Source organism: Engystomops pustulosus, chromosome 5 (assembly GCF_040894005.1).
Source record: "Engystomops pustulosus chromosome 5, aEngPut4.maternal, whole genome shotgun sequence".
Classification (NCBI taxonomy): Eukaryota; Metazoa; Chordata; class Amphibia; order Anura; family Leptodactylidae; genus Engystomops; species Engystomops pustulosus.
Genome location: NC_092415.1, coordinates 144,799,919 through 144,823,209, shown reverse-complemented (window position 1 = coordinate 144,823,209; position 23,291 = coordinate 144,799,919). Strand labels below are relative to the sequence as shown.

The window sequence follows — 23,291 nt, the reverse complement described above, 5'->3', positions numbered from 1 at the left end:
CTTTGTGCACAAAACAAACTCCACCACCAACCAGGCCTAAGTTTAGACTAAAGACTGTGAAGCTGCACCAGGGAGGGGCTTTGGGAACTGCCACAGTAGCCTTTCACTCCTTACCATAATCTTAAAAGTTGCTTTTGGAAGCAATAATGCAATGGATAGCAAATAAAAAAATGATTATCTCAGTCAGTGTCTGTATCTATACGTTACTGCCCCTGGTTTATCAGGATGGATTTTGATGATAGAGGTGTTAATGTGCGGAGCTCACCGCTAAGACCTATGCTTGACTGCTGTGGTGACCTATCTCAATATAATATTACATTGCCCTCTGGTAGCGTTTTATTGTCATCTCAGCTATACTGAATACTTTGCAGGTGGCTTTGCTTTTGATCTTCGTTTTTATTTGGTTGTAAGGTTGTCCTAACAATTGTAAGCTGACATTATTACAGAGGGAGACTACAGGCGGAGAACTGTGTAACAGATGGAGCACAGTATGCTACTCTGTATCTTGCAGTGCATTATAAAATATGACAGCTGGAGAGACACACAGTCCAAAATTTTCAATAAAAGTTTAATAAGACTCATTTTATTCTATTCGATATGTCAATGTAATAGATCAAAACATATTAAAAGCCTTCTATACCTATTCTTTTTAAATATTTTTGAGTTTATGTAATCTAAAGTCAAAACAACCCTTTCCCCTTTTCAGCTAAACCATGCTCAAAACCATCCCCATCAAAAAGACGCTGTTCTGATAATGTTGAAACGCAAAAATCTGAGGCAGAAAACAAAGAACCGAAAAGCCCAGAAAAAGTGAAAAACACTTCTGAGATGCCCTCCTACGCTCAAGCGAGATCTCCGTCTCCTCCAAGCTCTGTGCTCTTAAAGAAAGAAGAACCAAGTTTGAACCCTGAGGACAATGACCGCGCGGCAGCTTTAAAGACCCGAATGCAGAAGTTGGCACAGCAGAGGCGATATTTGGAATGTGATGGTAAAGTATTACCTTCCCATAATATATATCGCAGAGTTCATATAAGCAGACAAGTCTATTTCTTGGCAAGACTTTCCAGGATGTATTTCATTTATATGCTTTTTAGTCCTTTTGCATAGATTTCTTTTTTCTTTCTAAAAAAAAAATGCAAGTAGTTGTTTAATGGGGATCTGACTGTGTGAGTAGTAAAGTTTCCACAAAGATTACATTGAACCTTTTATCTTAGTGGCAGTCGGTGCACCAATTCTACAGAGTGTACTGCTAGCAGGTGTTTCTCTGTAAAGTATAGACCAGCAATAAAATTGTCCAGTGCCAGCATCTGGGTGGGTGGGGGTCGGGGAATAACTCCTTTACAGAAATCAATGAGTCTTTTATCTTCATCGAACAAGCAGTCCACTATAAAACAAATCTCTGAGCTCCTGCTCACTTCAGGCATGTTAGGTGCCCCTTATTATGTAAAGATTTTATAATTAAAATAAACTAATTAGAATAGGTCTGTAAACCTTTTAATTGGTTAAAACAAGTATGTGTGATGCATCCCTTTTGATATGAAAAAAAAAGTTAAGTTGTAAATTATTATGAATTTGGTCAGTTTTCACATTCAGGAAGCACAAAAAGAGGAATTATAAATGGTACATTTACATGACTATATTTTGTTTTGTAGGTAGTCCTCCAGAATCCCCAAACCTCTATCCATCTAAAGAAAATGTCCCCTCTCCTCCAAAGTTGGAGACTCCTGCTGTCAGTCTGGACACTCCATCAAACCGTCGTGGTCGCTTTGCTAACCTTGCTGCAACAATTGGTTCCTGGGAAGATGACCTAAGTCACCCATGTGTTAGACCAAACAATACACAAGAAAAGCCTGGTACTGCTTGTTTTCCCAAAGTGTCCACTGCCAGTTCAGCCTCTGCAGGGATCAATGGTCGTAGTGTGAGGCAGGAAACCGTCTCTGCTTCTCAGAGCATCTCTGTAACTAAAGCTGCAGCCCCCAGCACATTGGTATGTGTACGGATTGTCTTTTGTTACTTATAACCTAATCTGTTTTTGTAATATATTTTAGTTCTGTATGTAATTTTTATTTAATGTGTATATTGATGCAAAGTTAATAATTCCAAACCTTTTGTCAGTTCAGATTTAACATTCCTTTACTTACAGGAAAATAAACCTGCAGAGGTAAAATCTACAAGATCTGCTACAATCTCCACAAGTGTAACTCCAAAATCTAAGGATAAACCATCAGGAATTGCTTCTTCCAAGCTGGAGGAGAAAAAGATCACTCCAGCTCAGACAGTCAACTTACGAGCAACCAAAATATCTACCCCACCAAAATCTGAGAGGCCATCCTCAAAGGTGTTTTCAGTTCAGCAGGCAGTCCAGAAAGAAGAAATTTCTAGAACACCTGCACAACCAAATGATAAAATTACTACACCGGGTAAGTACCGGTAGATAAAATATAAGAAAAGTGATCATGTAGGACTATATACGTTTAAATTTAGCTGTTAAACAGCAGCTTATCGTTTTTTGCTTTAATAGTCCTTTACAGCAGATCTGTAATAATCTGTATAGTCTTTATGATTTAACATGAAACATCTTTGAAATAAGTCCCCCTGGAAATGTGTCCCACCACAATCTGGGACTAGAGAGTTGACAGCTATGAGTAGTTTTGACACTAATTACTGTCTACAGCTTTGTATTATCAGTCCTGGAGATCTGTTTAGTCGAGCCTTTTTTGTGTGTTGTTGTTAAAAGTATGGCTGGGAAAAATTATTTTATATTCCAAGATTGCAGCTGAACTCGGTGCACTACTGTGTTAGATCTCCCAGCCCCTCCCCTCTCTACTACTTGAAGCAGCAACAGGTTAGATATTATAGGGGAGTGGCTGGGGAGCTGTTTGAATCCAGAGATCACAGAACCTAGCAGACTTTCCTAGTCCTATTTTCACAGTCCTGTTACTTCCAACACACACATAGTTGTGGTTACACATTTCTTCAGGGCCAATAACTAAATGAGGGAAGGGGGTTATCAATGTGTTGCAAATTAGACCAGTCTTCTTCTGAGGCAGAATCTTCATTGTGTCATTTAACTAGACCAACTAATAGATGCAAATAATTTTTTGTCTTGCAAGCTTTTTGTCATGAATCCACGGTATAGTGCCTAACTTGCTGAGACCCCTGCAGATCGGGAAAACGAGGGGTCCGACCGACCCCTCGCCGCTTCTCAGACTAATGGAGCAAAAGGGACGTGCATGACCGATCTGCTCCATTAGTCGTTATGGAGATGAGTAAGATTGTTGAGCACGGCGCTCCGCAATTTCTGTCAGCTCCATAGAACGGTCATGCGCGGCCGTCTGCCCCATTTAGTCTGAGGAGGGGAGAGGGCTCAGCCGGACCCCTTGTTTTCCTGATCTGCTGGGGTCTCTGCACTGAGGATAGGGTCTGACTTGTCTTCATGGGAAATCCCCTTTTAAAGTTTTGCAAGCTATATCCAGTTTTTGGCCTAAATGAATCTAAAATTCTGTTCCAGACAGCCTGATAAATTTCCCTCACTGTTTAAAGATGGTAGACCTTGTTCCAACCCATAAAAGTAAGTGCTGTACTATTACAGACTGTCCCCTACTTAAGAACACTCGACTTGCATACGACCCCTAGTTACAAATGGACCACTGGATATTAGTAATTTATTGTACTTTGGTCCTAGGCTACAATGATCAGCTGTAACAGTTATCAGAGGCGTCTGTAATGAAGCTTTATTGTTAATCCTGATTCTTATGACAACCTAACATTTTTTAAAATCCAATTGTCACAGAGACCAAAAACGTTCTGGCTGGGATTACAATGATAAAATATACAGTTCCGACTTGCATACAAATTCAACTTAAGAACAAACCTGCAGACCCTATCTTGTATGTAACCCGGGGACTGCCTGTACTGTGCAGCGCCCTGGAGGACTATATTGGTCACCTCCCCCTTCCCATGCATATTATGTAAGCAGAGGAGGAGTCTTTTTGCTAGAAGCCCTTCTGACGCTCTCCTAGCTGTAATAGCAGGATCTACAGTAAGCTGTACAGTAGTATTGCAGTGTGTTGTATCTGTGATCAGTACCCCAAGGATTCAAGTACCCTAGAGGGCTTGGAAAAAAAAAGTAGCAAAAAATAGTTCTAATTGCCTCCCTTTACTTAGACAGAAATAAACATAAATACAAACCTGTTGGGTATCTCTTTGTTCCAAAAGGACTCGTCTATAACATAAAAATGATTATCCTTTGCAGTAAACCCCAGAGCAGGAAAGAAAGTCCAAACGTTTCATTTCGCAACACATAAATATTTCAATAAAAGCTGTTCAACGGGTCATATACACTCACCGGCCACTTTATTAGGTACACCATGCTAGTAACGGGTTGGACCCCCTTTTGCCTTCAGAACTGCCTCAATTCTTCGTGGCATAGATTCAACAAGGTGCTGGAAGCTCCTCAGAGATTTTGGTCCATATTGACATGATGGCATCACACAGTTGCCGCAGAGTTGTCGGCTGCACATCCATGATGCGAATCTCCCGTTCCACCACATCCCAAAGATGCTCTATTGGATTGAGATCTGGTGACTGTGGAGGCCATTTGAGTACAGTGACCTCATTGTCATGTTCAAGAAACCAGTCTGAGATGATTCCAGCTTTATGACATGGCGCATTCTCCTGCTGAAAGTAGCCATCAGATGTTGGGTACATTGTGGTCTTAAAGGGATGGACATGGTCAGCAACAATACTCAGGTAGGCTGTGGCGTTGCAACGATGCTCAATTGGTACCAAGGGGCCCAAATAGTGCCAAGAAAATATTTCCCACACCATGACACCACCACCACCAGCCTGAACCGTTGATACAAGGCAGGATGGATCCATGCTTTCATGTTGTTGACGCCAAATTCTGACCCTACCATCCGAATGTCGCAGCAGAAATCGAGACTCATCAGACCAGGCAACGTTTTTCCAATCTTCTACTGTCCAATTTCGATGAGCTTGTGCAAATTGTAGCCTCAGTTTCCTGTTCTTAGCTGAAAGGAGTGGCACCCGGTGTGGTCTTCTGCTGCTGTAGCCCATCTGCCTCAAAGTTCGACGTACTGTGCGTTCAGAGATGCTCTTCTGCCTACCTTGGTTGTAACGGGTGGCGATTTGAGTCACTGTTTCCTTTCTATCAGCTCGAACCAGTCTGCCCATTCTCCTCTAACCTCTGGCATCAACAAGGCATTTCCGCCCACAGAACTGCCGCTCACTGGATGTTTTTTCTTTTTCGGACCATTCTCTGTAAACCCTAGAGATGGTTGTGCGTGAAAATCCCAGTAGATCAGCAGTTTCTGAAATACTCAGACCAGCCCTTCTGGCACCAACAACCATGCCACGTTTAAAGGCACTCAAATCACCTTTCTTCCCCTTTCTGATGCTCGATTTGAACTGCAGGAGATTGTCTTGACCATGTCTACATGCACTGAGTTGCCGCCATGTGATTGGCTGATTAGAAATTAAGTGTTAACGAGCAGTTGGACAGGTGTACCTAATAAAGTGGCCGGTGAGTGTAGATTCCAGTTATCAGGTATGTCAGCTCTTCCCATCATCAATCCCACCTTTCAATACCAAGTTTCAATACACTGGTCTATGAAAAAGTTATTGGCATCAGAATATTGCGATATCAGAATAATTTTGGTATCCCTGTGATTTAAATGACCCAAAATAATATAATTTAGTGTAATTTGGAACACACAGTGAAAACTGTGTATATATGAAGCGGGCAGCTTTTTTGTGTCACAGCATTTTTATTTTTCTGTTAAAAAACTCTAAAGGAAAAATTCCAAAGTTATTGCATTTGGAAGATGGGGAGTGAAAAACCGAAATGCAGAATACAAGGCGTTAAGGAGGATTTGTGATAACTGACTTGAACACAAGATGCACCAATGGTATTAATTTACAAGTGTTAAAGGGGTTGGCCAATTTACTTCATGTTTTTTTGTAATGTGTGTAAGTGTAGGGTCAGGACATTTCTTGATTTATAAAGTGAAGTCTCCTGTCCTTTACCTCATCAGCCAAACATTCCTGACTGTAAAATGCCAACGGATGGATGTGAACTCTCTCCATGAACAATCACCTTGCCAGGACCATAATCTTATAATCATAAATATGTCTTGCCCATCCCCGGTTCACTCCCTCTTACCACTGCTGGGGTGATCTAGCAGCAGTAGGAAATGCATTGGAAAGGGGAGACTTGTTCTGCCCATTGTAACAGCTTTTGTAGCTTCAACACTGGGGGTGCTCTGGAAACCTGCGCCATTGGCATAATTGGAAAAGTTGACTTTTGAATAAGTATCTGTTCACTACAATGTACCAATTTTATTAATGTGGTAGGTTGTTGTTATTTTGCACTAAATTTTACAACCTTGCGCTACAGGTGGGCCCGGAATTAAATCCTTCTTGGAGCGATTTGGAGAGAAGTGTCAAGAACGCAGTCCTGCACCTACAAATCTTGCGGTAAAGTCTGCAGTGTTGACTCCAAACACCAAGACTATCCAAGAAAGACTGCTGAAGCAAAAAGAAGTATCCAGCACTGCCAGCTTAACCCAACAACAGAAACAGGTGTCTATCTAGCACTGCAGTCTAGTGACAAAAACTATTTTAATAGGATAAGCAAAATTAACAATTATTCTTATTTAAAAGGAACGTGAGAAAGAACTTGCAGCCCTTCGTAGCAGGTTTGATAAAGGCAAGGTGTGGAATGCAGACAAGGAAGACCCGTCTAAAGCTAAACAGAAGGAGACTCAACAGGTAATCCCTAAAACTTCATCCAGAGACAAGCTGATGAACCTGTGTAAACTGTGATAAGACTGCATTGATTCTGCCAATTCCTACCATTAGTAGCCTATCCCAACTATAAGCAACCAAACGAAACTTGTCATCAAGAGGCGTCCCTGCTTAAAACTGCCTCCTCCCACCAGTAAAATGGTTCACCAATTTTTTTCTTACCTTGTCTATGTTGGCTCCACCAATCACCATATGGCTCCTCCCATCACTGGGTCCGTGAAATGGTGATAAGATCTGCAGTTTCCTACACAGTGCTCACTGCTAAATTCACCATGCAGTGAGAGGGATAGCAGTCTGGTAAGGACAAGGAGAGGACTTCCTGTTGGCTCAGACTGGGATTTAAACAGGCACTTTGATGGAGGTTTGGTTCACTGGCTACCTGGAGAAAACATGACTCTTTACATTCAGAAATTGACTCTTCTACTCATTTGCATATCAGAGAAGTACTTTTAATCCTTTACTAGCCGCTATTAGGGATCATTCACATGGCCGTCTGCGGGGACGTACATGCGGCCGCTATTCTCTATGGAGGGAGGAGGGGCCACCACCTCCTCTCCAGCACACAGCGGGCATACCGCCTGTGAATGTACCCTTACTGTGAGGGGTATAATTCTGTTGACGGGTCTTTAACCCCTTCCTGACATGCGCCATACTAGTACAGTGTATTCCTGCCGATCGCCGCTGGCAATGCTTCCGAAGACCCGGGGCTGACTCGTATTAACCCTATCTTTACTATTTGCTATCAGCACATTGTAATGAGTGAGGAGGAAAATCCCCATATACTGCCATAGTAGTAGTATGGCAGTATATGGTAGGATCGATCAGACAACCTATGGTTTTTACATTTTTTAAAAGTTTTTTTAAAAGAAATTTTAGGGTTTTTTTTAATTATACATTTTTTTTATCACCCCCCCCCCCCCGAACTGTTATAAATATTAATAAACGGTGAAAAATCATAAACACATTAGGTATCACCGCGTCCAAAAATGCCCAATCTATCAAATTATAATTATGGTTTTTCACTGCGTTTAACCCCGTAATGGAAAATAGCGCCCGAAGGCAAAAATGGAACTTTTGTCCCATTTTGAAAAATATTAAAAAAATCAATAAAGTGATCAAAAGGTAGCACTGTCCTAAAAATGATAGCAATGCAAACGTCATCAAAAGTCGCAAAAAATTACACCACACACCTCCGTACATTGAAGTATGAAACAGTTATTTGTGTCAGAAGATGGCAAAATCCAAAAAGAACTGTTGTTTTGTTTTAATTTTTGTAAATGTATGAAAACATCATAAAACCTATACAAATTTGGTATTCCCATGATCGCTTGGTTTACAATCCTTGATCCTGTTGGTAGACGGTGACAGCCATTACTACATCGACTACACAACTGCTCCAGCATTGCAGTGGTCTCCTAGTCTTCAGCAATGATTGGTTGGCTGTAAGTAACAATGGCTGCAGGTGCCAATCATTGAGCCAAGCAGGTTTGTGACCCCTGGCAGTCATGGTATGGAGTTTACCAACATTTGGAGAGAAAAGATCTTGATCACACATCTACACAATGATCCATTGTTTCTAGGCTACATTAACAAAACAAACTCCAGGTTCCCGCTAACCACCCCAGGGTCATTGGTGCTAAACATCAGGAGCTGAGCCATAACAAGGTCATTGCTGACCCATCATAAGTGGCCTATGGTCACGTGAAAATAAAAATGTTTTCTGGTTGTTCAATCCCTAGTGATCTCAAAAAAGAATAGGTGATCTTCTTTTTTTTTTTGTGGTGAAAACCCCCTTGAAGTTTTATATGCGTTTATATGCTCTATGATATTTTGTTTTCCTAAACCTTTTGTAGGAAACTCTGGTTCATCCTGTAACCTCTAGTAAACCACCCAAGCCTGATGTAACGTCACATCCTGGAAGTGAAAAGCTCCCAGTTACACCTGATAGAAACAATACAGGTAATAATGTGTTACTTGATGTTGAGTTATGAATGTGATTAGACCAAGTAAAGGTTATGTTACTACATCATAACACTTTCAAAACCTCTCCATAAAAACCGCATGTAAGTGGTTAAGCATTTCTCATGGTGTGTACTCGGCACCATACATACAGTGTTTACAAAAGTATTCATATACCTTGAACGTTTCCTAATTTTTGCAGATTACAGCCTCAAATTTAAAGGGAACCTGTAACCAGGAGAGCCATTTTTAGCACTCCCCCAGTCCCCACAGAGCATAGCACATACACTGCCAAAGTGTTTTTGTATTAAAAATTGGTTTTACAGAAAAAAAGATATGTTATATTGTACCTTTCATTATCATCTGCTGTGTGACTAGGCAGTTGCCAAATGGGAGGGGCTGGAAAGGAGCAGTCCCCCCACCCTTGGGAAACAGCTACTCCATGTGACCTTTTCAAATGTATGAATAACTCCCCACACTCGGGATTGGCTGTAGAGGAGCAGGGGGCGTCGCTGACGTAAAGGTAGAATATAACATATCTTTTTTTCTGTAAAACCAATTTTTAATACAAAAACACTTTGGCAGTGTATGTACTATGCTCTGTGGGGACTGGGGGAGTGCTAAAAATGGGTCTCCTGGTGACAGGTTCCCTTTAATGGGGTATTCCCATTTCATCAAATTAATGTTATTGTTTGTAAATTCACAAATTATACAATATTCCAATATACTTTCTATATTCCTCATGGTTTTCTGGATTTCTGCTTGCGGTCATTCTACAGAAAGCTGCATTGTTTATTTCCAGTAGCTAGAAATCTGACAATGGTCACAGACACGTTAGTATCACAGAGAGTAACCAGAGGTGTTTGGTATATAACGACCCATGCATGGTCAGATGTCTACCTGGAAATAAACAATGCTGCTTCCTATAGAATGACAGCTATCCGAGATCTAGAAAACCGTGACAAATTGATACAAAAAGTATATTGGAAATTTGTATAACTTTTCATCATGTAAAACATTTTATTTGCTGAAATGGGAATACCCCTTTAAATACAATATATTCGGCTCCATATGTTCTAGTAAACCTAAATAAAATCCAGTGGGGGAATGAATCATTGTAGTTACATCATTTTTCTTGCATACAATTGTCGTTACTGCCAATTTGTGCTACTTTTGCTTACTCACTTCACTTTCCACTTGGGTCAAGTTAGGCACCAGTTCTAACACATGGATCCAAATGCACAAGACAGGTTTATGTCCCATCCAAATTAAGACGAGGAGGCATTCATAGCTCCCCACTTTTACTTCAGAGTAAAACTCTCCGCCTCCTTGACTTTACACAACCAATTTACATCTCACTTCCATGTTGATTTTCTGCATGATGGCACCACCATGGGCCATGAAAGAAACAATAACTAGAAGGTGTTACTCTGCTTGACAATATTCTGGTAATAGTTTATTAAATCAATTGCTGACGACAGGTTCCCTTTAAAGGGGTTTTCTAACTTGCTGATCAGTGGGAGTGTCAGTGCTAAGACCCCCACAGATCACGAAAACTAGGCATCCGTCGAACCCTTGTTGCCGTAAAACTAATGGAGCAGACGGCTGCACATGACCGCTCTGCTCCATAGAGATTTATGGCATCTCCATAGAGGAAAATTCCAATGTATCTAATAGTTTAAAAAGTTTAGTAGTAGTCATACGTGCACATGCTGCAGTCATGCTTTTACCCTATGGTGTTGTGGTTTTTTTTATTATTTCAAATTTGTCTTCCACAATCAATAAGACTGATGCAAAATACTGCTGTCTGAAAACAACTGGCCCAATGTTAGATCCAATATAGAATCGCATTAAGAAAACTATATAAAATGTGTTTTACAATTTCTCTATGTGTTATTGTAGCTGTTGTTGCAGCCCAGAATAAAATGGCTGAACGTCTTCATAGTCCTGGGAAAAATATACAACCAACTTCTGTAGCCGTAGAAAAACCAGATTGGCGTAAAGTGCAAGATAATGGAAATAAAGGTATGAATTATTCTAATTCTATTGAAGAACTGTACGTAATATTTCTTGCACCTCCGTCTGCATGTATGAAGGCAGCACGAAAATATATACAAGGGAAATCTTGACTCTGCTCTTTTTGAGTCCCCGCCTTCTTGACTAAAAAAAAAACTAAAGGTTTTCATTGCTTTTGGATTTCACTGTAGGTAGGTGGGGATGACTATCCTAGCCAATACGGTAGTTAAATGCCTTGGGTGGTTTTACCCATGGCATTTAAATAATTAACATCCAACATTGGTTCCAGCACCAATCACGGATGTTAGTGGTGCGTGTTATTTGCATTATACAGCTGTATGAAGAGGGCTCGGCCTGGGAGCCTTTTTAATACACCCCTAATGAGATTGTGACATGTAGATGCATTGTGTCAATACAGTGTTAAACTAAAAGCCTTTTGTGACCTATAAACATTTATGTGGAAACCTCCTTATATATTTACAACACAAAAATAATTGTTATGTATACATGTAGTAGTTCTCAATATAATGACAGTTATAGTGGAAAACTTTATAGATTTATAGAAGTTTTGCAACCTGTAAGTTCAAATGAATCTCTTTTTATATAGTACATGTTAATATTTATTTTCTCTTCCAGTTGTGGTGGCGGATGAGGTTGAGATGAGTGTGGATGGCGATATTGATGAGATAAACAGTTCTGAAGTGATCACTAACATATTTAGTGATGCTCTGGAAGATGCGGATGATGAAAACTTTGAAGAAAATGGGCCAAAGCAAGTGGGGAAAATCTGCAATAAAGAGGAAAGTGATGGAGAAAATGACTATGAAGATGGAGAAGATGACCTCAACATCTCCTCTATGTCTTTGCTAGCTCCTTTAGCAGAGACTGTTGGTGTTGGAAGTCCTGAAGTAGGTTTTATAAGTAACACATTCATTCCGATGTTCTGTACATCACATATATCAAATTACTAACTTTCCATTTGTTAAACAGGCCCTACTATCTAAATCCAGCATAACGGCAGATACTAGTAGTGTATGTGACAGCCCAAAATCTGTAAAGTTCCAAGGCACCAGAGAAGATGCTGCGGAGCCCCAGGAGAGAGTTCTGTCCGAAGAAGAAAGTCAAAATCTTCTTTATAGGTAGGAATTCTTTTTATTTAAAAATTAAAAATCTCGCCTGTGACAATTCTAGTTTGTCCTCTGCACGAAAAAAAACAATGTCCATTTCCATTCAGCATTGACGCATACAGATCACAAAGATACAAAGAGTCAGATCGTCCTACAGTTGTGCAAAAAATTGTCCGTAAAGAAGACGTGTCTTCGCGAACTGAAAACAAAAGGCACGCGTCTCCAAGAAGTGTCAACATCAAACAGAAAATGAAGGTATTTATCAGAAGTATTCTGTGCCAGGAACCCACTGTATCCTTTATCCACTGTATGTCTTTCTGTGTCTGGTAATGAGTAACAGTATATTTGCATTGGCTCTTTTCAGGTTAGTTTTGCTTTATGACAAGACCTTTCGTACGAAAATCAAATAGGATGATAATGTGTCATTTGCATTTGTCGTAGATCTTGTAAAGAATAGAAGCCATAATCTATATGAATAGAATCACTGTAGTGTCCATTGCCATGTTATTTGTATGGTTGAAGTGTTAAAGGGGTATTCCCACGAAGACAAGTTTCTTATATGTACTCAGGATAACAACATAAAACAATTCTCTAATTCACTGTTATTAACAAAAATGCAGCATTTCACAGATATAATTCCAACCTGTCTCTATCAGTTCTCATGTATACAATTTCACTTGCACCTAGACAGGATCCTGTAATTTCTGACTTGGGGCCTGGTGGCCGCCATCTTGGATTTCTGTGTGACATACTGTAAAAGTCTGTCAGCTTCTGTCTGTTAATCTCTCTTTCTATGTGTTAGTACAATGTCCAAAGCCAGATGAAATGTATATACACCTGTACCCCAATAATTTAACCACATTGTCCCCACACAGAACTAGGAGGGTCATAATGTGTCTGCTTAGAGAGGCCCCGCCCACACCCTGGAATTTTGCACTGGGCAGCTTAGAGAGTACCAATTTTTTTTGACAAAGATGGTGTAATGAAGGACATCCGATGGACTTGAGTCTCCTTCCAGCCTTATATAAAAAAAAAAAAAAAAAAGAGTGATAGGAGCTAAACAGCAATAAACCTGAGTGACATTGTAAAGTAAGGGGGTTAAAATGATCTTTATTGTGTTAACATCACTAGGGGATTGAAATATTTGAATTTTCTTTCGTGGGAAAACACCTTTAACCTCATTGTGTGCAGTACACAAAATTCTATAAGATTTGTCATGCAAATACACATCTCTTAAACAAATCTACATATCACATTGGTAAAAGGTGATTCCTTGCTAATGGGGATTGTAAGCTGGAAATATTGTAAAACTTCACTTTTCAATCATTTTAATATCCTCCCTAACCTGTGCAGCATAAAACGGTAGCATTGATGACAATACACACATTGTGGGAAACATCCACAGCAGTGACTCCTTCTGCTGCAGATTGTCAAATTGGAGCCACTTTTGCAATTGGCTTTTTTTCCCTGTTTTGTATAGTGTACAAGCTAGGCCTGTACTGTGTGCGTCCTCCAGATGGCATTATTGTACTGGAAGCCAACATTTGTGATAGCCGTTTAATACCCACGTGAAGACTTTTTGCCTCAATATGTATATAAGCATTATAAACATGCAAAATTCCTAATTTTAATGTACTGGTGAATTTGTTTGGCGGTTGACCTTATTTTCTTTGTAGATGCTTAATAATGAGATCAGCCTACAACAAAATGTGATCCATCAGGCTAGCCAGGCCCTAAACTGCTGCATCGATGAAGAACACGGAAAAGGCTCCCAGACAGAAGCTGAGGCTGAGCGTTTGCTGCTAGTAGCAAGTAAGTGTTTTACTATTGGGATTTAATTTAGTTTGGTTTTGGACTTTTCAGAAACCTCTTGCGTCTCATCTTTTGTACTGAATTGAAAATAAACAATTGGCCTATACCATTACATTATGCTGGGTTTGAGGTAAAAGTACAAGTAGCATAGTACAGGCAGATAATGTGAGCCATTTACTTGGCTTTTGGGTGACTAATGCCCCAACATATGTGTCCATCTTGACTATGTTATAACACTTTTTTGGAACTTTTTATTACATAGCTGAAAAAAGAGCTGCGTTGCTTGCGGAGATGAATAAACTGAAGAGTGAAGGACCTCAGAAGAAACCTATTTCCCATGATAACGCTCCATCAAGAGGCCTTATATCTGTTTCAGAAATATTCCTGCCTCTGAAAGCAGATTTTGTGTGCAGCACCTCTCAAAGGCCAGGCAAGTAGTCAGAAACGGTTCTCTGTTTCTGGAAAGTTACATTTCTGTGCACATAGGGTTCACTTGGGTTTCAGTCATGGGATAGTCAGAATAATTGAACTTCTTATTGTAAGTTATCAGTAACCAGTAGATGGCAGTATGAACTTTGCTGCCTTTCAGCAAAGTGTTTTTTTTTTGTTTGTTTTTTTTTTTTTTAATCTGGGCTTTTAACGTAATGCTAACCGCCCACTGACTTTAGACATCAGTTAGTGTTGGGGCTTAAGTCTACAGAGATGTCTTTTGGCATTACTGCAGTTTCTTCTGCTTTCACGCTGATCACGGAAGCAGGAATGGGTCTCTAGGGAGAAGGTAGCAGTTTATTTATAAAATGGGAAAAAAAATTAACCATATATTACAGAAAAGCACCCTTTTTCCACCTTTTTTATATGCCAAGTTATTAAAGAGAACCCGTCATGCAAAATAACCCCCTAATCTAAATATATTTTCATAAACTGCCATTAGAAAGCATTGCCTCTATCCCTTCATTGTCCCTCTACATCCTGTAGACCTAAGCAATGAGGTCCTAAAGCTGTATGCAAATGACCTGTGAAATGTCCAATGAGTCATTGGCATATTCAAGCTGTCCAGCTTATTCATGAGTGGGAGGCACAGCCACACCCCCAGTGCATGACTTACAGCCTGTATAATGGTGTGAGGCTGTATAATGATGTGCTGGCGCCCCCTGCAGCCTGTGTGTATAGGAGAGGTACAACAGCTCCAGGCAGCCATGTTATAGCAGAACATGTCAGGTACTTGTGTAGCTGATGTCTGTGCCTGGGAGGAGAGAACATGTCAACATATAAAGCACAGGCACTAGTAATGCTTTACTATACATTACACACAGACATGAGCAGGGAGAGGAGAGGGGAGGGGGAACAGGGTTGACATCACTGCCTCTGACCATGTGACCATAATAAAGAAAAGATGATTTTATAACGATTAATGTATGAAATAACTAGATGAAGGCTGGGATGGGATCCTAGTGAGCTGCCCCAACAGGTAGTGGTGACAGAAACAGTGACAGAGACCTGATGACAGGTGTCCTTTAAAGCCTTCTCAGGCCTCGTCATTAAACTTCTCTATTAGACAGGCACGTGACTTGGCATACTGGTTACTATAGTGTTCTCTTTTTACGGAGGATTCCAATAATTGTGTAATGGGGTGACGCTGGACAATAAACAATAAACGCAAGCATACAAATAAATGAGCGCAATACTCAGTAGAGTACAGTGTATGCTATATATATATGTTACAGACATTCAGAGAATATTGATATCACCCCCAAAAGAGAAAAAAAACCCTAATACCTAATACAGGCGGTCCCCTACTTAAGGACACCCGACTTACAGACAACCCATAGTTACAGACGGACCCCTCTGCCCACTGTGACCTCTGGTGAAGCTCTCTGGATGCTTTACTATAGTCCCAGACTGCAATGATCAGCTGTAAGATGTCTGTAATGAAGCTTTATTGATAATTCTTGGTCCCATTACAGCAAAAATTTTGAAACTCCAATTGTCACTGGGCAAAAAAAAAAATTTTTTCTAGAACTTCCATTATAAAATATACAGTTTCGATTTACATACAAATTCAACTTAAGAACAAACCTCTAGACCCTATCTTGTATGTAACCCGGGGACTGCCTGTAATGTCTTTTGACAAATGGATACTTGACTATGACAGAAACCAAGGGAAAATCTATAGAGCAATTCCTAAGTACATGTTTGTCTGAGCAGCCACTACTGTTCCTTAACCCCTTCCCGCCGATGCCTGTTTTCATTTTTGCGTTTTAATTTTTCACTCCCCACTTTCAAAAATCTATAACTTTTTTTATTTTTCCATGTACAGAGCTGTGTTATGGCATTTTTCTGCGTAACAAATTAAACATTTTTGGATTTTGCCATCTTCTGGCGCTAACGACATTTTTAATTCTTTGGTATACAGAGCCCAGGGTGGTGTCATTTTGTGCGACTTTTGATGTCATGTTATCATTTTTAGGACTTTACGACTTTTTGATCACTTTTTAAAAGTGCCATTTTCGACATTTGGTGCTATTTTCATAAAGTGTCTGATTTTTACTGTTTATTTATATCAGTTCTAGGGAAAGGGGGGTGATTTGAATCTTTAGGTTTTTTATTATTATTATTAATATATATAATATATATATATATATATATATATATATTTTTTTTTTTATATTATTCAGACTCCCTAGGGTACTTTAACCCTAGGTTGTCTGATCGATCCTATCATATACTGCCATACCATAGTATGGCAGTATATGGGGATTTTCCTCCTCATTCATTACAATGTGCTGATAGCACTAGTAATTTACTAGTAAACTAGTAGTTTACTGTGGTAAAACCTTTAAGTGCAAGGACTTACAAAATAAATCAATCTCTTATAGTAATAGTCTTGTATTTCTTTCAGAGTCAGCAAACTACTACTTCTTCATAATTATAAGATCAAATGCAGAGAACATGGTGGCTACTCCTCTTGCAAGTATTTCCAGCTCAATGAAAGGAGACGCTTTGGCATTTCCCACTGTATTCACTCTGTAAGTGTCTTTGCATTGTACATGTGAGTTTATGTACAAAGCTATAAAATGTATGATATTCACATCTGCCGAGTTTTACATATTGTCATATTTGGTTTATATTACATTTTATTTTTGTAGTGAAGATGTCTCTAATGACTTTGAGGTCTACATAGATGTCTACAGCTTGGTAAGTTAGTTTATAGCTTCTTAAAATAGTAAATTACATATTTCTTTCACTTTATACCCAAATTTATTTTATTTTGCATGTTTTAGGCACAAAGAAAAGAAGTTCCTACATCTGATAAGAAGAAAAAGGCTGTAAAGACAAAGGTAACTCTTCATGATTTATAGGCCATACATGTCAATGCAGATCTTTGCTCAAAGCACTGATGCACTTTGAATTGGTAAACAGACTTCCACATGTAATGCTGCTGCCAAATGTCAATGCTTGTTAGGCCTTGAATGAAATGTGTGACCTTCCCTATAGTGCTTAATAATAGATTGGCTATGCTATAGCGACTTAGTAGAAAATGGTGGAGGGGCATACTTTTAAAGGGGTGTTCCCATTTTGGCAAATAAATGTTGTTGTTTGAATAATGAAGAGTTATACAATTTTACAATATACTTTCTGTATCATTTCCTTATATAGGAAGCTTCAGTGTTTATTTCCAGTGGACAGACATCTGACCATGGTCACACAGGTGCACGGCTTGTTATAACACACAGCTCTGATTACTCTATGTGATACTAATGAGCCGTATACCTGTGTGACCGTAGTCAGATTTCTCTCCACTGGAAGTAACCACAGAAGCTTTCTATAGAATGGGCAGCAAGCACAGATCTAGAAAACCATGGGGAATTGATATAGAAAGTATATTGGAAATTGTCATCAGGTCTCTGTAACTAATTCTGTCTCCACTATCTGTGAGAGCAGCTAACAAGGATAACCCCCAGCTTTTATCTAGTTGATCCATACATAAATAATTGTAAAATCATCTTTTCCTCATTATGAGGGCCTATTGAGAAAGTGATGTTACCCTCTCCTCCCCCTGCTCATGTCTGTGTGTAATGTGTAGTGAAGCATTGCTTGTGTTTGTGCTTAATCTGCTGCCTGTAAGTGACAGACATCAGCTACACAAGTATCTGACATGCTGTTACTCCTATACACATGGCTGCCTCCTGGAGCAGTTGTATCTCTCATACTCACAGACTTCAGAGAGCCACCAGCACTAGGAGTGTCACATCATTACACAGGCTGTCAATCAAGCACTGGGGGTGTGGCTGTACCTCCCACTCATGAATAATCTGGACAGCTGAATATGATAATGACTCATGGGACCCATCTCAAGTCCTTTGCATACAGCTTTAGGACCTGATTGTTTAAGTTTACAGGCATGTTTAGGGACAATGTAGGTATAGGGAGAATGCTTTCTAATGGCAGTTTATGAAAATATATTTAGTTTTGTGGGGTTAATTTGCCTCACAGGTTGTTGGTGGTGTTTTGTGATGCACTACATTGATTTTGTATTAAATGCTACTTCTTTGTCCAGGTTAAACACAGAACTCGGCATGTTTCCACTTATCGTCTAATTCAAAAACTTCTTATTTCTTTGGTATGACCATGTATGATTCCCTGCTCTTAGTGTGACAGTGCTCTATATTATGCAGGGAAGAGGCGCTTTACAAATAGGTGCAGTGTCAAATCTACATCTTTCCTCTAAGTTGAGAGGCAATAAACTCTTTTCTGTGGAAACTTGGGTTTCCTGATACTTAATAGTCATCTGTCACTTTCCCCTGCGTTGATATATATTTTGGGGTTTACTTCAAAGTATTGTTAAATCTTTCTTTCCTGTTCATCCAGCCTGTAGTTGCCAGGTTAAATAATAAGGGCCTGTCTCTGATTCTAATCTCTGCTGTTATAGCAGATCTCCTGACCGTACAGTATTGTATCTGTATACACAGCCCATGTGTCCTATAGTTTTATTTAGTTTTGAACTTTGTACTCTTTCATGCTTTGTACATGTATAGATATGTTACTTATACCTTATCCAGTATTGTTACTGTACATCACATTGTAAGTAAAATTTGGCAAATAATTACTAAACTGATACAAACTAAAGCATATATGGAGTGCTGTACACATGCACTTTACAGATAGGGTGTGTTGGAAAGGGCACTTTCTGGTGGTGTTTTGTGGTGGAGACTTTTATAGTAATACTGAATATAAAGACTAGGGCTAAGTTCACACCTGTGTTCACAGGTTTTGCTAGACCTTCCATTATTATTCATTTATTATCCACATAATAGTGGGAATAAAATAGTACAGCAGTTTATACATTTTATACATTTTTGTACATTTTTTTTGCTATTCATAAGAAAAGATAACTTTCCATACATTGAAGTAAATGGGGGAAGACCTTTTGTCCTGAATTCTTGTTGCTCTCTCCTATATAAAATTAGCAGAAAGCCTGGATGCAAATGTGAACTGAGCCCTAATGAGGCAGTGAATTTCCTCCTCTTATATTGCACCCCTCTGTTTGCTATGTTCATACTAGATTTTTAGGCCATAATATCTCAATATGAGACTTAAATTTCTGCCATGGATTTGCAATATGTTGTGCAAGGGATCCGTACAGCCATTATTACCATTCTGCAAAGCTGCTCTATGTCTGGTAACTTGCTCTAGTTATGCCTGAATGAGGCACTTTGAGGTTTTCTGTACAGGTTTGACTACTAAATATGTGTCCATGTAAACTGCAATTCATATTTCCATTGAAAACATTGGGGCCCAAATATCTACACAGATTACATGCCAGTGGTGAAAACTGTTTTAACTACTATATGTATTTCTCGTTTTTTTAGGCAATTACTCCCAAAAGGCTACTGACCTCAATTACAGTAAGTACATCGCTTTATTGTAAATAGGCAGTATATATAGCTTGATGTTCCTATGTATAGACCTCAGAACACTGCATTAAATGTTAGAGAGTTCCTTCTTTTACACTTTTAGGATGTTCTCATGTCTATCCCCTCCCCTAATTCTGCTGTTACCATTGCGCTGCTATGAGAGGAGTAAGGTCCAGTATTGAAAGGGCCAGTGACGTACGTCTTGTACCTGCAGTGGCTCGTATCTGGCAGATGCATAGATGGACTACTAACACAATATTCCATACCATGTACCTCTACATTTCCAGTTTCTTTTACCAAAAAAGGGTGAAATTGTTGGTAGATTCTTAAGTTGTTAGGAACATTGATTACTTGATGGTTTACTTGCTGGGACCAGATTACCGTGGGAAATCTTCTGAAAGGTTCCCTTTAATGAAGGCTAGAAGTTTAGCATATCAAATTCAGATTGATTTGGGTTAGCGAGACATATGAAGTGCTGTGTTAGGCCCCTTCCACACTTGTGTTGCAGATCACCGCAGAGTCTGATCAGGGTACAATCAGGGTTTGGTCAGTGAAAAACTGCCATTTTGCATCAGAGTTCAATCAGTTTTCAGTCAGAGTTTGTTCAGGGTCTCAGTTTTTCATGCGCTTTTTCAATGCATTTTCAATGCGCGTGAAATGGACTCAGGGCTGAGCTCTATCTTTTCTATAGCAATTGATGCGTGAAAAACGCATAGCACTTGCAAGTGTCTCAGAGTGCAATGCGTTTTTGATGCATCTCCATAGACTTATATGGTGCGTTTTTTTCACACGCGTGACTTGCAAAAGTAGAGCATGCCGAGATTTCAACGCACGTTAAAAAAAATGCAGTCTGAAAAGACCCATTGATTACAATGGGTCAGAGCGCAATGCAAGTTCTCTGCGTCAAAAGCACGCGCAGAAACCGCACGTGAGAAACGCAAGTGTGAAAGGGGCCTTACAGTTACCCTATCAGTTGAAAGTTGCAAATTTGGAATGTAATATTTTCTCACACATACTGTAACTTTAGATTTTATTATGATGCTAATTCTTCTTTCTTTTTTTTTTTTTGGGTAGAAAAGCAATATTCATACACCAGGTAAGAAACTTTAAGGATATCTTATATTAACTGAAACTATCACCAGATTTGAGACTCTTAAAATGGCAAGTTAAACGGAGCATATCACTACCGTTGGGAGCCGACTAGTGATTAAGGGGGGTGTAATTTTCATTGTATTTCTTTATTTTGTAAGTGTATCCTTCCATTTTTTTCCCCTCTGGAATGCTGTATAACAGGATTTCTCAGAACTAGATCTTTGTTAGGCTGTATATGACTAAGCCCTTTTGCAATGTACATTCCAACGATTAGAATGCAATGTATGTTATTTGTTTGTTGTACAAAATGTATAAAAATGCATCTGATTTAAAAAATAAAAACAAAACCTGAGCATACCTCTGTATAGCTGCCTGAATGCTGATGCAGGATCTTACATTGATTATCCATAAAACCTTGTTTGGTCTGCAAAAATAGCTTTTTAAATATTATGCAAATTAACGTATTGCGCTCCTGTGCATATCAAACGGGGCGCTCCGGCTCTGTGCCTGCTTCTAATTGTTCATGCCTCCTGCGTGCTTTGTATTATTCCCACACCCTCCCATTCCGCAGTTCCCAGGAGGCGGTGAGGTCACCCACCTCTTGGGCATGTGCGATCTGCATCCAAAAAGCAGGCTAGGCAATTCAACCCAGAGCCGGCTGGGCATTAGAGGTGCCGATCATGCATGCGCAAGAGAGCCTGAGAGCCGGGTGACGTAACCACCTCTCCGGAACGGCGGAATGGGAGGGTGTGGGTATAATACAAACCATTCAGGAGGCATGAATAATTAGAATTAGAATCTATTTTTGCAAGTCGCACAAGGTTTTATGGATAATCCGCATAAAATCCTGCATGCAGACAGCTATACAGAAGTCTGTTCAGTTTAACTAGCTATTTTCAAAGCTGTAGATTTCCTTTTAAGCCACCATGTTACATTTACCTGGGTATTGGGGTTCCAGAAACGACAATGTCAGTGCCTGCTGTCCCTTCTTACAACATTTAATCATAATGTGTTTGCGTGGGTTTCCTCCGGGTACTCCGGTTTCCTCCCACACTTCAAAACATACTGTTAGGTTGTTTAGATTGTGAACCCCATGGGGACAGGGACCAATTTGACATGCCTGTGCAGCGCTGCGTAATCTGTGTGCACTATATAAATAAAGAAGAATTATTATTATTATTATTATTATTATTATAATGGTGATAAATTAAAGAAAAATCATATACACTGACGGCTGAATAACTGTTAACTCTTTCTCCTTTATAGCCTTGTCTAGCCCAGGAGGCCCAAATGCTGTCCGAACAAGTAATTTTGTTCTAGTGGGAACCCACAAACTTTCTTTATCTTCTATTGGAAGCAACAGATTTCTTTTAGACAAAGTAAGTTCTAAATATAGGGACCACAGAATTGAGCAATGATTATTTATGGCAGCAGCTTGAAAAAAGAAAAAGTCAATCAGGAAAGCCCTAAGTAGGGCTTTTCCCTTTATAAACCTAGTGATTACTTCCTGAAAAATGTCATTAACAAACTTGCCATTGCTGTTTGTATGTAGATTTTCTGGTGCTCTGGAAATCATCTTGTCGAAAACTGTTAATTTTACTTCCCTTTCATAGCACTGTATGTACTAGAGTATAAGCCGAGGTACCTTATTTTACCACAAAAACCTGGGAAGACCTATTCATTCAAGTATAAGTGGGAAATGCAGCCGCTATTCTCTAATAAAATGTCCAGTAGTCTCCCCTCATGAATAATATGCCCACAGCAGCCCCTCAAATTAATAAAATGTGCAGCACAGTACCCCCATAAAAAAATAGAATTGGTACTCCCCCTCTGGCGCTAACCTCCGCGTCCTCTTCTCCCCGCAGCACATCTTCGGGTTCCCAGCTGGGGCGGCAGATGCACGTCTATGCGACCTACTGGTACACAAACTATGACGTCAGCAGGCGGCGACACTGCCTCTTCATAGTTTGTGTGCCAGAATAGCGTATAGACTCGCATCTGCCGGCCCAGCCGGGAACCCGAAGAGGTTCTACATGGAGAAGAGGAAACAGGGGATATATATATTACTAGAGTATATACGGTAGCTCATAGTTCATTCTGTGAAAAGCAGATAACGTTTAACATTACATTGACTACGGTCAGTGAATTAAGAACATTTTTTAAGGTAGATGTGAAATGAATGGTAATTGTACAAGTATCTGTGCTCCTGGACAGAGCCCACTATTGCTTGGAAGCTCTTCAATTGAGTATTATTTTCAGTATAGCGTGATACACCAGCAGCCTAGTGTTGCATGCTGTTTCATTCCTACATCACAATAATGTATCTCTATTTTCCCATATAGGTTCCCTTTTTGTCTCCTTTAGAAGGACACATTTGTCTGAAATTTAAATGCCAAGTGAATTCTTTTGTGGAAGAAAAGGGCTTCCTGGTGAGTTTTTTTTTTAATGAAACATAAATGCATCATAGTATCCTAATACAATACATTTTTTCTTTATCTTGTTTGTTATTGTTATAGACGTTCACTGGCACCTGCACCCATTG

The 23,291-nt window shown here is 39.6% G+C and overlaps 1 protein-coding gene across 2 annotated transcripts in view; it reads left to right on the top strand.

Annotated features, from left to right (window-relative positions):
- Positions 1-23,291, top strand: part of ANLN (anillin, actin binding protein) — a 32,797-nt gene that overhangs the window by 5,731 nt on the left and 3,775 nt on the right. Inside the window, exons 3-22 of one of the 2 annotated variants that reach the window (XM_072153310.1) lie at positions 707-988; positions 1,653-1,987; positions 2,144-2,420; positions 6,419-6,603; positions 6,685-6,792; positions 8,682-8,787; positions 10,690-10,812; positions 11,440-11,711; positions 11,794-11,942; positions 12,038-12,185; positions 13,607-13,742; positions 14,005-14,172; positions 16,642-16,768; positions 16,889-16,937; positions 17,024-17,080; positions 18,301-18,363; positions 19,613-19,648; positions 20,732-20,753; positions 22,016-22,128; positions 23,092-23,178. In XM_072153310.1, the coding sequence (XP_072009411.1) occupies positions 707-988; positions 1,653-1,987; positions 2,144-2,420; positions 6,419-6,603; positions 6,685-6,792; positions 8,682-8,787; positions 10,690-10,812; positions 11,440-11,711; positions 11,794-11,942; positions 12,038-12,185; positions 13,607-13,742; positions 14,005-14,172; positions 16,642-16,768; positions 16,889-16,937; positions 17,024-17,080; positions 18,301-18,363; positions 19,613-19,648; positions 20,732-20,753; positions 22,016-22,128; positions 23,092-23,178 (2,843 nt within the window). The remainder of the gene's footprint in view (positions 1-706; positions 989-1,652; positions 1,988-2,143; positions 2,421-6,418; positions 6,604-6,684; positions 6,793-8,681; positions 8,788-10,689; positions 10,813-11,439; positions 11,712-11,793; positions 11,943-12,037; positions 12,186-13,606; positions 13,743-14,004; positions 14,173-16,641; positions 16,769-16,888; positions 16,938-17,023; positions 17,081-18,300; positions 18,364-19,612; positions 19,649-20,731; positions 20,754-22,015; positions 22,129-23,091; positions 23,179-23,291) is intronic. The other variant, XM_072153311.1, reaches the window with a different exon arrangement.